The sequence below is a fragment of the Phascolarctos cinereus genome, unplaced genomic scaffold (assembly GCF_003287225.1).
Source record: "Phascolarctos cinereus isolate Bilbo 61053 unplaced genomic scaffold, phaCin_HiC Scaffold_726;HRSCAF=1367, whole genome shotgun sequence".
In the NCBI taxonomy this organism is placed as follows: domain Eukaryota; kingdom Metazoa; phylum Chordata; class Mammalia; order Diprotodontia; family Phascolarctidae; genus Phascolarctos; species Phascolarctos cinereus.
The window spans coordinates 334,034,851-334,049,150 of NW_027556098.1; the positions used below are offsets into that span (position 1 = coordinate 334,034,851).

Genomic DNA, 14,300 nt, shown 5'->3' on the forward strand with positions numbered 1-14,300 from the left:
AAACAGTATAATATATAATACATTACAATATTTATTTTCATAATGCACATAACACAGTAAAACTACTGCCTCATAATTTATGTTAGAGTCATTTATATTTTCTTGTATTTTCCTGTTACTGTTGTGTGTCTATGGACTGTTAGCTATATGGGCTCCATGAATTAATGGTGTGATGCAACTTTAAAAAAAAGATAATGTGATTTTAGCTCAAAATAATAAAATAATGTCCAAAGCCTGGGGCGGGGAGAGAGGAAATCATTCTAATACAATATTACTGGGTCAGATTTTATCCAGAGTTTTATATTCCACTGGGGGTAGCACATTTTAAAAGTGAGGGGAAGAAAATGGGATATTCCTAGGCAAAGTCAAATTCAACCAGAGAGAGTCTGCCATGTGCACTTGCCTAAGCTAGGCAATTTATTTCACCTCTCAGGCCCTCAGTTTACTCATGGGTAAAATAAGGTAATTGGACTAAATAATCTCTAAGGTCCCTTCCCGATCAAAGTCCTACAATTTTATACTATATAAAGTACCTTCTGACTCTAAATATTATGAGCTTATTATATGAAACTATGCTTAGTTTCTGAAAAAGAAAATATTTTTTTAAATCTTCCTAACGATTAGAACTGTCCAAAAATGAAATGAGCCACCTCATGAGGCATTTAATTCCATTATTTGTTGATGTGTGAGCCAAGGTTGGAGGACCACTTGTCATTAATGTTGCTGAAAGAAATCATGTTAAATTTGGGGTCTGAATTCTAGGACCTTGAATTTGCTTCCAACTCTAACTCTAAAAACTCAGCTATATTTCAATAAATGAGAAATGCTTTTACTGTTATTTTGTTTTGTTTTCCTTTTTTTCTTCAATGGATGCCATAGCTTTTCAGTCATTTTGCTTTTGTATAAAAAAGAATCAAATCTGGTTTAACATTAAACACCTAGAAGAAGAGAGAGGATAAATACTAGAAAGGACTTGACAGAAAACAGTTAAATATTATGTAATAATATTGTTGTATGTTAAATGTGTATATTAACATATTAGTGAATGCAATATAATCTATGTTTTCTTCTTGCTTATGAAAATTCTTAATCAAATTTCAAGGGGGAAATGCCCATTGCTTCTTGAAAACAAAAAAATTCATCCATCATATATTATGATACAGTATTTTGCTTTTGTTTAAAGAAGAAATTTATTAGTTTCTGACAATTTTAGTTTACCTTGCCTCTAGCATGAGCACTTTTTTTCTGTAAAGAATTTAGAGAAAAATTCCACTCCTCAAATCCCATAAGAATAGTTCCATTTTTACATAAATGTATAATATATTTTACTTGTTGAGAGACATTATTAAAGAGTCATCTGATCTCACCAAACAGAATAGGGTTTTCTTTCTCTTCCATTCAGATCCATACCTAAAACACATACAGGTTTGGACAGAAGTAGTTCTCTAAGACTATAAGTTACAGGTAAACATAGAAAGGAGTTTCCATACTGGACATTCCCAAAATAGATGAATTAAAGATGTAGGCTAAAAACATTTGGCAAAATCTGTCATTTTAGTGAGCTCACATAAAAAAAATAATAGTCTATTTTAACATTTTATAGAGCTTGGCTGTAGTCTTTGACTTCCCACTGAATAAGTGTGTAAATTCCAAAAAGTCATGTGCTTAGGCTTGCCCATGCATATATGATACCTATTCCTTTCTAATTCAAAGGACAAATGTGATACCATAGTTCAAAATGTCAATCATCATCTTGGGAAGAACAAAGGAAGATTACATTAAATTATTATTCAGAATTCTAAATTGACTCAGGGTTAAATCAAAATCAATATCAAAGATTTAGAGCTAGAAGGAACCTTAGAAATCATCCACTCACAAAATCTCATTTTACAGATGAGGAAACTAAGGTCTTGAGAGGTTGTGATTATCCCAAATTCAGACAGATATTAAGAGTAAGAAGAAGAAATCAAAACCAAGACCTCTGGTTCCAAATTCCCTGCACTTTTCACTGCACAATTATATTTTCTGAAGAGAAAAAAAGTTATACTTTAAAATAATACAGAATAGATTAAGTCATTAAAGAAATAAATTAATGCTTGTCTTCTTCCTCCAAACACTTTGCTCCATCACCACCCAAAAAAAAGTCCTAATACCAAGTGTTCCAGGTAAAGTAATAAAGAACTCAAGGGAACAATTATATATGATCTGGAGAATTTTATTTCTGTTTTATAACAACTCTCAGCCTGGAAAGCACAAATCACATATACAGGGTATCCTAAACATCATAGTGCAGTTTTTAGTTATTAAAGTTTAAAACTGCACTAAGTTGTAATAATATTGGGGTTTCTTGGTGAGATAGACAGAGGGGAAAAAACAATCCTGTGTTCCTCAAACAATCAAAAAATGGTGATATATGTAAAAAGGCTTACCCTGAAATAAGTTATATATAATAAAACCACATTTTTCATAGAACTGAAGAAATACAGTAGATAAAATTGATTACAAAAATATTAGACACATATACACGTCTAGAAATGTGATTTCATTGGTTTAGGAAACTGATAATATAAAAACTGTCCCTCCTAAGGCAACCTGACTGGCACTTCTGAGTAACTTAAAAGAGCTCCCTGGGACAATGAAAGGTGAAGTGATTTGCCCATCTTATATCATATATATGTGTCTGAAAGAATTTGAATTCAGATCTTCCTAATCCCAAGGCCAGATCTCTACTTACTCTACTGCACTACCTCTCAGATCACACTATAAGACAAAAGGGATAAATGTGTGTGTGTGTGTGTGCATGCGTATGCGCACGTGTATGCACACACACAAGTGTATGTGGGTATGTGTATTTACGATTCAACAGAAATGAGTGAGAGACCCAGAAGGAAGCATCACATTGATTTTAAGTTTGGAAACTGTATGAACACACACGTGTGTATTTATCTATACATATATGTACACATGGACCTATACACACACTGTAGTCTGATTTGTATTTTCTCCTACTAAGCTCCTGAAGACAAATACTGTGCCATTTTTCAGTTTATACTTAGCATCTAGTATAAGGCCTCGCACTCATCTGTAAAATGAGGGGATTGGACTGAATAGTGTCTCATGTTCATATATATCTAAAAGTTTATGATTCTAAGATGCAGTCTGCCAGAAAACACAAAATCAAAAAATTTCAGAATTGTGAAGGATCTTGGCAGCCATTTGGATTCATTCATGCCTGAAAAAGAATCCCTTCCATACCAAGTCCAACAAACATTCAATCAGCTGGTCTTAAAGATTTCCAAAGAAGGGAATCTATTGTTTCCCAAGGTAGGCCATTCACTTTGAGATAGACATATTTCTTATGGCATCCATCAGGCTTCAGTTTGCCACTTTGCCACCATCAGCCACTGCTCTTAGTTCTACCTTTTGCAGTGCAGCCCAGCAGGACATGTCAGATCTTTCTCTTTTATGACATCCCTTCAAACACGTGAAGACATCTCAGATTTTACATGACTCTCTTATTCATTATATTAACTGCCCTCAGCTACTTTAACTGAGCTTTGGATAAGGACACAAGGCCCCTCACCATTATGGCTCGCAGGTGCTGGACCATCTTCACCTCACCAATATCCTTCCTGAATTGTGATGCCTAGACCTGAACAAAGAATTCCATATGTAGAATATTATATTTAATTGGGTGGTATGCTTATAAATATTTATTGAATTGAATTATCAAGTTAGTAAAATAACAATAGTTTTCACCATTCGTACTCACTAAATTTAAGATCTGTGGGCAGATTGCTCACTTTCCAATGCAACTGGTCCTCATCTCTACCTCCTAGGTTCCTTTAAGTTTCAGCTAAAATCTCAAATCTATGTGAAGCCCATCCCAAGCAACTGTCATTCTAGTTTTTTCTCTCTGTTGATTATTTCCAATATATCCAATGTATATCTCATTTGTACATAGTTGCTTACATGTCTCTATCGTTATATTGCGAACTCTGTGAGAATAGGGACTATCTATTGCCTTTATTTGTATTCCTAAGGCTTAAACAGTGCTCGACCCATAGCAGGCGTTTAGTAAAAGTTTACTGACTGATTGACTTCTCTGAAGGTTCATGAAAGCAACATGCCACAAATGTAACTTTTTGTCAGTTTTTCCATATTTCATGAACATGCTAACACATCACATTTCAGTCTAAAAGTGAAGGAGCTAGGGGTTTGACAGGCAACTCATTGCATAACTTCATTAAAATTCATTGAAATTTTGAGATTTGCAGCCTTAATACCCTCTTCTATTATCTGCTGATTTATTGTGTAGTGAACAAGGCAGTTTGACTGCTGTTTTCTTTGTTCTGCTTGTCATAATCTCTTTGTAATAATGTTCTTCAGTGAGAACAAGACTGTGGAAATTTTCCACTTTCAAATGTATTTTTGTGATAGAGCTCTAGTTTGGAGATTTGTTGTTGTTATTATTGTTTTAAGTCTTATAGAAATATTTTGGAAGTAAAAATGCCATGTAAATGGAATAATGTAATTGATTAGGTTTAGTTCCAAAGACACAAATTTTAAAGAAAACAAATTTCAAAATAGAAATGGTGAGGTCTCTTGTTATCTCCTTTTTATTTTGTTTTAGTTTCACTAGATTTCATTGTGAAAACTAAAGAACTTACTCAATTTCAAGGAAACAAAATTTGACATTTAAAAAACTCATCCACTATATTGAACCAAAGTCCCAGAAAATAGCAGGAAAGAAGGAAGGAAGAAAAGAAAAAGGAGAAAGGCAAAGAGGGAAGAAGGAAGGAAGGAAGGAAGGAAGGAAGGAAGGAAGGAAGGAAGGAAGGAAGGAAGGAAGGAAGGAAGGAAGGAAGGAAGGAAGGAGGGAAGTGGGGAGGGAAGGGGGGAGGGAAGGAGGGAGGGAAGGAAGGAGGGAGGGAAGGAGGGAGGGAAGGAGGGAAGGAAGGAAAATTAACATATATATATATATATATATATATATACAGAGAGAGAGAGAGAGAGAGAGAGAGAGAGAGAGAGAGAGAGAGAGAGAGAGAGAGAGAGAACTTTAAGGTTTGCAAAGCTCTTCATATTATCACCTCATTAGAAATTAGTAACTAAAAAATAACCCTCAGTCATGTATCATTAGCCAATTCTTATCTTTTCCATATACCATTAAAGATTTGTTATAATTTAAAGAAAAGATATAAAAATTTAGATTTTAATTCTTTTGATCATGGTAAGACCCAGACTTGGGAGCCTCTAGAGCATGGGATTATTAACTCGGGTTCTGTGAACTTTTTTAATACATATTTGGCAACCATAGCATTTTAATATAATTGATTTCCTATATAATCTAGTATATTTTATTTTACACTTTTAAAGATAATATTCTGAGAAAAGATCCAGATGCTTCACTAACTGCTAAAGGAGTATATGACAGAAAAAAATTAAGAACCCCTGATCTAATGAGTAGCAAGTAGTATTCTGTGACAAGAAAACTGGATTCTCTTGAGTTCTTCCTCATATCCATTTTTGCTCAAACTTATAATAAAGCCATCAGATCCACAGGAGAGAAATTATGAATATTTACAAGCCGTGGTATCTCAATAGTTTTTCTCTCTAAAACTATATTTTCTATTTTCAATTTAGCTGAGCTTCATATATTTCCTGACCCAAATTCACCTCTTAAACCCATCAGCTTGACAGACCAGTAGTATGTATGTTTTCATAATGCCTTTGTTTACAAGAGCTGTCCATGCAATGAAACCATCTGTTTGGGGATTTCTATTGCATTCCTGCTGGCTAAAGGACTAAGTAAGCTTAGAAGCATACCAACAGATACCCTTTCCTTTCAGAAAAACAGTTCAACTAGAACATGAATGTTACTTCATGAGGAATTCTCACTAGTAGTCATCCTAAGAGAAAAGGGATTCTGCATGAAAATAATCTTCCTATAATAAGCAAGGATGTGAGAAGTCCAAGAGGGTCTGCATAAGAAATGGCTGAAATGCTCCCCATCACTGTTGAGTACACTCCCATGCCAGGACTTTTTATTTGAACTTGTTTTCAGCTTGTCCTTCCTGACTTCTCAGTCAAACCTTCAGCCTCTCTCTTTCCAAAACTATCACATTCTTTTTTCTTTCATTTACATTTTGAAAATGCAATCATTGCCTGAGCCACATTCCCAGTCTGCCATCAGCGAGAGTGGTGAATGCTGGTATGATTACAGAAGCGAAGGTGCCGTCTCTCATTTGTGATACACTCCCTAATCAACTCCCTTCAAAGGAACCAGGGCTGAGCTGTCCAGTGGTGCTTTATAAAGTTTATAATTGCTTTTCCCCTCCAATATCCCTTTAGGAGGCTGGTGAGGATTGAGTCACATCACCTCTTCTAGAAATGAGCATGAATGTGTTTTATTCCCTAGATGGAAGCTTAGATGGGTAAGTCCAGCTATATATTGGAAAGTAGGATATTAGAGCTGTATTTTTAAAAACTGATTTCTGAAGCAATCTACATTTCATTAGACACACAAATGCCACCCTCTCTGAAAAGTTCAATAAAGTTCAGCAGGACCAAGTGACCAAATTGGGGGTGAGGAAAGAAAGACTTTTTGCTGCCTACCTTGAGGTAGTGGGTGAGGAAGGAGATTCCTTTGTATACCCAAGGGTTATAATTTATAGTGCAAATTTTAATGATTATCCAAAGTTAGAATAATTACCAGTAATATAAAGGGTGTCTTTTTGATGTGGTGAGGATTTGTTTTATAAAATATATATTAGTGAAATTACTTTGTTGAAAATAAATAGTACCAAATACAGTGTGGCTTTTACAAATATCTGTATTTTCATGTATAAATGCTGTTTTTCTCTCTTCTGTGGAAAACATGCATAAAATAATATGCTTTAATGGTCTACTGAATCACAGGGAAAGAAATCTAGCACTGGAAAGGCTCTCAAAGGTCATATAGTTCAATTTCTTTATTTTACCAATGAAGAAACTGAGGTCCAAGGAAGGTAAATGATTTATCCAAGGTGACACAGATGATAACTTCCAAAGAAGTAAACCATATGACTCCAGACTCAATGTTCCTTACATAGCACTATGACCTGAAGATCACAAAAATAGAAATGAGACTGAGTATATATAATGTGTAGTGATGCATGCCTAAGGAGGAAATAATGTCAAGAAATAAGCTGGATATACCAGGGTAGCATGTTGCAATGGCATATATGCTGGATTTAGAGTCAAAGGACCTAGGTTTAAATCTCCGCATGCTATTTCCTAGATGTGCAACCTCAGGAAAGTCACTTAACCTCTATGGGCCTTCACTTTCTCACCTCTGAAAGGAGGGTGATGGACCAAATGGATTCTGAGGTCCCTCTCAGCTTTAAATCTATTATTCTATGACTCTACAAAGGACTGTGGACCAGCAAAAAACTGAATTATCAGGCCCAGGGTAATGGACAATTAATTATAGATTGCAATATCACATTCCCCCGTACCAGGCTGCCTAAAGGTAGGCAGCAATAAGCCTCTCCATTATCTCACTAATGAAGCCTAAGGTAGTGTGGGTTCCACAAAAGCCCAGAAGCCCAATAGCCAATGCTGGCTAGAAATTTCCTTGTGACACCTTTCATCTTTTTAGCACTTTCTGACCATAAACTATATAACTGAACTTTGTTCTCCTAGATCAAGCATGTTCATGTTTTACCACCATTATAAAAACATGAAAAATAGTAGATCAAAGAACCTTGCCAACAGATGAATGGATCCAAATGATGGCTTGAACTTCTCAGACACCAACACCTGCTCTAAACCTCTAATCCATTCTATACGCATCTTCTTGTTTACATCATATCTCCCCTAATGGAATGTAAACTCCTTAGGGTAGGGATAATTTTTGCTTTCTTTTATTCCTAGTATTTAGCTCAATGAAAATGAATGTTGATGTATTGAACTAGAGGGCAGAAAAGGGGCCAACTCATATTAGTAGTGGAAGTTTCAGAAATTCATTACATCAGTGAAATCACAGATCCAGTTTCTATCCACTTACCCCATGGGGTTAATGTGTGAGTAAGGATCAAGTGGGAAAGTGAATTAAAAAATATTATAAAGTGAATTATATAAAATATAAATTATAAAATATAAAAAGTTTAATATAAATATTATAAAAACAAAATATATCAATAAAACTTTAAAAATTAATTTAAAGTACTTTTCAAACCTTAAAAGTACTTTACAACTCTTAGATATTGTATATAGGCAGTTCTCTAAGACTAAATTTATACAGCAGGTGCCAGTCTCCATATGAAGAAGGAATTTCCTCCTCTGACATTTCCCATGCCAAGGAAATCTCAAGTCCAGACCATAAACAAGCATTTGTTATTATGCACCCTGGATAAGTAAAGTAAGTACACTGACCAGCTAGGCTTAAGCTCTCTCAAATCATAATATAGAACATTACAAGGACCACTTTGGAAGGAACTTAGAAATTATCTAACCCCTTCCTCAGGAGTTCTTAGGGGCAGGGGAAGTCTGGTATAGCTTAATTTTAGTGTAGTCTGTTACTTCAATTCATAATTGAAAGAAATATCAAATGCTATTTAGATATTAGTGGAAATAAAGATGTCACTTTCCCCATGAAAGTTCACAGATACCTTGAAATCTATTCACCTACTGTTTGGGAGTCCATAGACACTGGGTTAAGAAAACTTGCCTTTCTTGAAGGACATATCCCGCCTTGTAACATCCTAATCAGTGGTCATCCAACTCCTATTTGGAGAGTTCTGGTAACTGAGAATTCATTAACTGTTTTGTCTGTTCACTCTATTTTCAGGTATCTCCAGTTTGGGGGAAGTTACTCCTTAGACTGAGCCAAAATTTGTCTCCATACAGTATACATCGATTGGTTCTATTCCAAACTTTGCAGCTCAGGAGAATAAATCCAATATGAAATATTACAACACTTCAAACATTTGAAGACTCTTTCAATCAACCAAACATCTTACAAGTCCTCTCACCATCCTAAGTTGCATTCTTTGGTACAAACTTCACTTTATCAGTGACTCCACTAAAATGTGGTGGTTAGAACCGAACACAATATTCCATATATGGTCTGATTAAGGTAGAGTACAAAAGGACCATCATCTCCCTCATTCTAATTTAATCTAAGAACATATTATCTTTGTTAGCCATCATGTGAAACCAACGTCTCCTCTTCCCGCTACAACGCCTACCCAATTGTAAACTCCCATGTCATTTTTCATCTTTCAATCTCTGACACTTAGGATAAAGGTTCAATCATACTAGGTATTAATGTTTGTGGCAGACATGAATTGACTTGATTCTGCAATCCACTAAATCCCCTTGTCTTCCACAGGAATTGTTTCCTAGACATGTCTTCCACAGGCTGCACTGCAACAGTATTTCCATACTGAAAAAGGAATCTGTACAACATACCCAAGAAGTAGTCATCCGGCTGCCATTGGAAGACCCATCAAGGAGGGGGAACCTATTCTTTTCCAAAGTATCCTATTCCACTCTGGGAAAGGCCTCATTGTTAGAGAGGTTTGGTTTTTTTCTTGACATCAAGCCTAAATGTGCCTCTATGCAATTCTACTCAGTGCTTTTAGTTCTACCTTATAAGAATAAGCACAAGAAAATCTTATTCCTCTTCCACATGATACCTTATCAAGTATTTGAACACCAAGCATGACTCCCTCTCCTCTACCATCTTCCCTAAAGTCTCCTTGTTGCCAGGCTATACATCCCCAGTCCCTTCAACTGATGACTCAATCGATCAATATTTGTTAAGTAACTCCTGTGTGCCAGGCACTGTGCTGAGGGCTGGATCCTTGTACATCATGGACTCAAGGCCTTTGCCAGCCTAGTTTACCTCCCCTAGAAGCTTCTAGTTTATCAATGTCCTTCCTGAATTATGATGCACAGAAATGAAAAAGTAGTCTACATATGAATTGGACAAAATGCTGAGGGGCTCTCACACTCATATTTCTGGACACAATCCTGATGAATAAGGCAACAGAAGTAGGTAGTTGACACAGTAGATAGAAAGCTAGGCATGGAGTTAGGAATACTTGAGTTCAAATCTGGTCTCACTTACTAGCTATATGACCTTGGGCAAGTCACTGAACTTCTATTTGCCTCAGTTTCCTCATCTAAAAAATGGGGATAATAATAGCATCTCTACCTCTCAGGTTTGTTGTGAGGATTAAATGTGAAAACATCCGTAAAGCACTTATCACAGTGTCTGCCAAATAGATGCTACATAAATCTAGATAGATATTATATACACGTAAATTGCTATATGTTTATATATATCATGTATGATATGTATGATATGTGTTTATATATATATCAATGTAAACCAATATTACATTAGCTTTTTAGCTGATGATTCATAATTAATCTTCTTAAATAACTTATCTGCAATTTGTGTCACTGTTGAGTGAACACTAACCCCTTCCTCTATACAAAAGGTTCTTAACTATTTAAAAAATGTTGATTACTATATTTCAATATAATTGGTTTTCTTCATAATCTTATGCATTTTAACTTGCACATTTAAGAAAACTATTCTGAGTTCATAGGTTTCACCAGACAGTCAAAAGCATCCATGACATAAACAAAGCTTGAGAAGCTCTGCTCTAGATTCTCTTTTCATACTTGGTTTCAATGATATAAAACCCTCATGGCTCTCCTCCCACTTCTCTGACCACTTTTTCTTCTAATCTCTTCATCTAATCCCCTAATTATGTTCCCCAAAGCTGTTTTCAAACATCCTAAGTTTTCCCTCATATGCTCCATTGATTTTTTCATCTATTCTCATAGATTTAACTGTGGCTTTGCATAGAACTCCTGAATATATATAAATCTATCCAAACCCCCAACCTCTCACTAGCTTCAGTCCAGAATCTCCATCAACTTGATGTTCATACCTGTATATCCTAGAAATATTACTTCTAATCATCATCACAGTAATAATAACGCTGAGTATTTATATGGTGCTCTAATGGCTACAAAGTGCTTTGCATTTTACAGCTAAGGAAAAAGCTGAGTGACATGAAATGACTTACACAAGGTCACACAACTAGTAAATGTCTATAACCAGATTTGAACTAGGTCTTCCTGACTCTAAGTGCAGTACCCTACCTACCACACCACATCACTGCTGATCCTTTGTGCAACTCAAGTTCAAGAGACTGTCTCCAAATGCAATTCAATATCTAAATTCCAAAACCAAACTCATCTTTTACCCTAAACTGGCCCTTTATCCTAATTTTTGTACTAATGCATAAATGTTATTACCATTTTCTTATGTTGCTAGGCTACAAATCTCTAAGTCATTTAACTGTTCTCACTTCACCAATTAGATATTGTCAATAGCCAAGTCAGTCTTGGTAATCCTAACCTTTGCAATATCTTTGCAAAACCTTTTTGCAATGACAAAAACTTTGCAATATCTCTTACATCTATCCCTTCTGTATTCTAACTAACACCACTCTTAATTCATTTCCTCATTACTTTGTACTCAGTTTGTTGAAATTACCTTTTAACTGCCTCTAGTGTCTCCCCATTCCAATTCATCCTACATAGTGAAGGTTACACCAGAGCAATCTTTGGGATGTATATTTTTGATTACATCACTCTACTTCTCAAAAGCATGGCTCCTCACTGCCCAATGAATTGACTCTAAATACTGTTTTATAGTATTGACAAAGCCCTCTATAATCAAGTGTCAGCCTATGGGAGACAGTAAGCAGCAAATATCAAGAGAAATTATATCTAGTCCAAAGTTAGTTAATACTTAACCTTTTAACCTTGAACAAGTCGCTAAAAAGTTCTTAGTTTCCTCATCTATAAATTGAAAACATTGTACCAGATGAAAAATCTATTATACTACTTTCCCACCCATATCAAATAGTATTCCTTTCACAAGTTTTGTGATCATGTCAAATGAGACTATTCTTTATTCCCAAAAGTTAGCCTATCCATCATGCATTGTCATGCCACGTTTTATTCTCGAGACAAACCAACACATTCCCCAATGACTACTTGTTGAAATACTATCCATCTTTTAAGGCCCAGATTTATTACCACTTTCTCTATATATTTTCCATTATCAGCAAATCCTTAATTTGTAATGGATCTCTTACAGCTCTTTTGTACCTTTCTTAAGTGTTTATAATACCTTGCTTTGTGTTTCATGTATATTCATGCCTTATCTTGCTGAGAGCAGGTATTCTATATCACTCATCTTTGCATCACTCAAACTGTTTTAATATTTAATAGATGCATAAGAAAAATCTAATGAATTAAACTGCTGGTTTTCCCCTATTCATTAAGTACATAACTTAGCATACCAGAAAAGCCTGGATCACAAATTTCCAAATAAAAAAAAATGTATTTTTTCCTGACCTCTTTAGATTTATTCAAAGAATTCTGTTGTCTATATTCTATTTTATGACTAATAGCACTGGACTTGACAATTCTTGAGAATGATACGGAAGATACACCTTCTCTATATGTTGTTTGTATGTATTTATTTATTTACATATAAATATATACACATATATCATATGAAGCCACCAGAAGAGTAAGAGGGAGCTATCAGGGTGGCAAGGAAACCTAAAATTATGCTATGCAAAGTCAAGTTAAAGGAACTAGGAATGTTTAATAATCTGAATATTTTTATTTTTAAAAAGGCTTATAAAGAAACATGTTTCTAGTACTTAAGTGGTTGTCACCTTGAAGAGGGATGAAGTCTCTGCTTCACTCCAGAAAGCAAATCTAGGAGCAATAGGTACAGAGAGGCAGACTAGTTCAATAAACTAAAAACTTCATAATAGTTGGAGCTTTCCCAAAATGGAATGGGATATCTCTGTAAATAGTGAGCTCTTTGTCACTAGAGTTCTTCAAGTATAAGCTGAAATACCATTTGTTTAAAATACATAGAAGGAATTCATACTTCAGGTATAGCGTAGAATAGATGTCCTTCATGGTTTAGGATTCAATGATTCTACAAGTTTTCTTTTGTTGTGTTTTTTTTTCCTAGTATACTAATGAATCTGTACCTGGTCCATCCCATTTCTCTCAAAATCAATGGCAAGTAATTCAAATTTAGCTAGCAGAACTCAAGAGGGCGCTGTATATCCAAACCCACCTTGGAACCAAATATGAAGCCTAGAGCAGAAGAAAGATAGCTGATGTACCTAATGGAAGAACATATGTTCTAATCAGTCCCCCAGCAAACATTTATTAAGCAAGGACTACGCGGCAAGCACTGTTCTCCAAGTAAACATCAGAAACATGACAAGAATATTTTTCACATTTAATCTCAAAACTCTGCAATTTATTATTTGGTCTTTACTCCTCTGGAATTTTCTATTGTTTGTTATAGATCACTGGCGTTAAGAACTATAGGTTCCTTGGCTCCCTTTATAGCTATTCTGGCCTCTGGGCATTTCTAAACTACAAAATCTTCCTTACCCTATCATTAGCAATTCTACAGCTGTCAAGAGTTATAGAGTTTCTTGAAGTAAAAACACTAACTTATCCATGCCAAGCTCTTAGCTTTTCCATTAGTGCAGGAATTATTGGGCTAAATCCATATGGGACCCTGAGACCCATAAAGTACACAGGAGAAACATCCCTAAAATTTCATTTTCATACATTTTGGAGCTGGTTCCTTTCCAATTTGCTGAGTGACAAACAGAACAATTTCTCTTCTTGAATCCTTGATAACACCCTTATTTTCAAGGCTCAAAAAGAAGGCTTCCACTTCCCAAGAGGCAATTTCCACAGACCGTCTCTCAACGCACTTCTTCCAGGCATTCAGCATTGCAAAATATGCCACCATGTTCATCACTGATATATATGAAATCATCTATGTGTGCTCCACAACATGATGACAGATAAAGTCTGTTCAATCTAAATTCCTTCCTTCTCTGCTCCTGTTCCTTGAGAGTGGGACTGAGGGAAAAAATAGACTTTTATTTCTATTTTGCTTACCCTGAGACATGCAGCATCAGCAGTATGTAGAAGACGAAGAAGAGGTTGTGGGTATACCAGAAGATGTCATAATTAGAAACCCTGAAAAACAAATGTTTGCATTTAGTACTACTGCATATATTCTACTCTACCTAAAAGACATATGCATGGTTCCATAAATATAACACTTTTAAAGATGCGTAAGAATAGAGTGAATCCTAGATTTGATGTATTAATATAAAAGTATGGCTAACACATTCAACAGCACAGAGAAACAGAAATCAACTACATGGTTT

General features: G+C 35.2%; 1 protein-coding gene across 2 annotated transcripts in view; it reads right to left on the reverse strand.

Annotated features, from left to right (window-relative positions):
* The window catches only part of NOX4 (NADPH oxidase 4), a 232,975-nt gene that overhangs the window by 147,865 nt on the left and 70,810 nt on the right, over positions 1-14,300 (reverse strand). For both annotated transcript variants that reach the window (XM_020993815.2, XM_078156966.1), the window contains one exon: positions 14,026-14,106. In XM_020993815.2, coding sequence (XP_020849474.1) covers positions 14,026-14,106 — 81 coding nt within the window. The remainder of the gene's footprint in view (positions 1-14,025; positions 14,107-14,300) is intronic.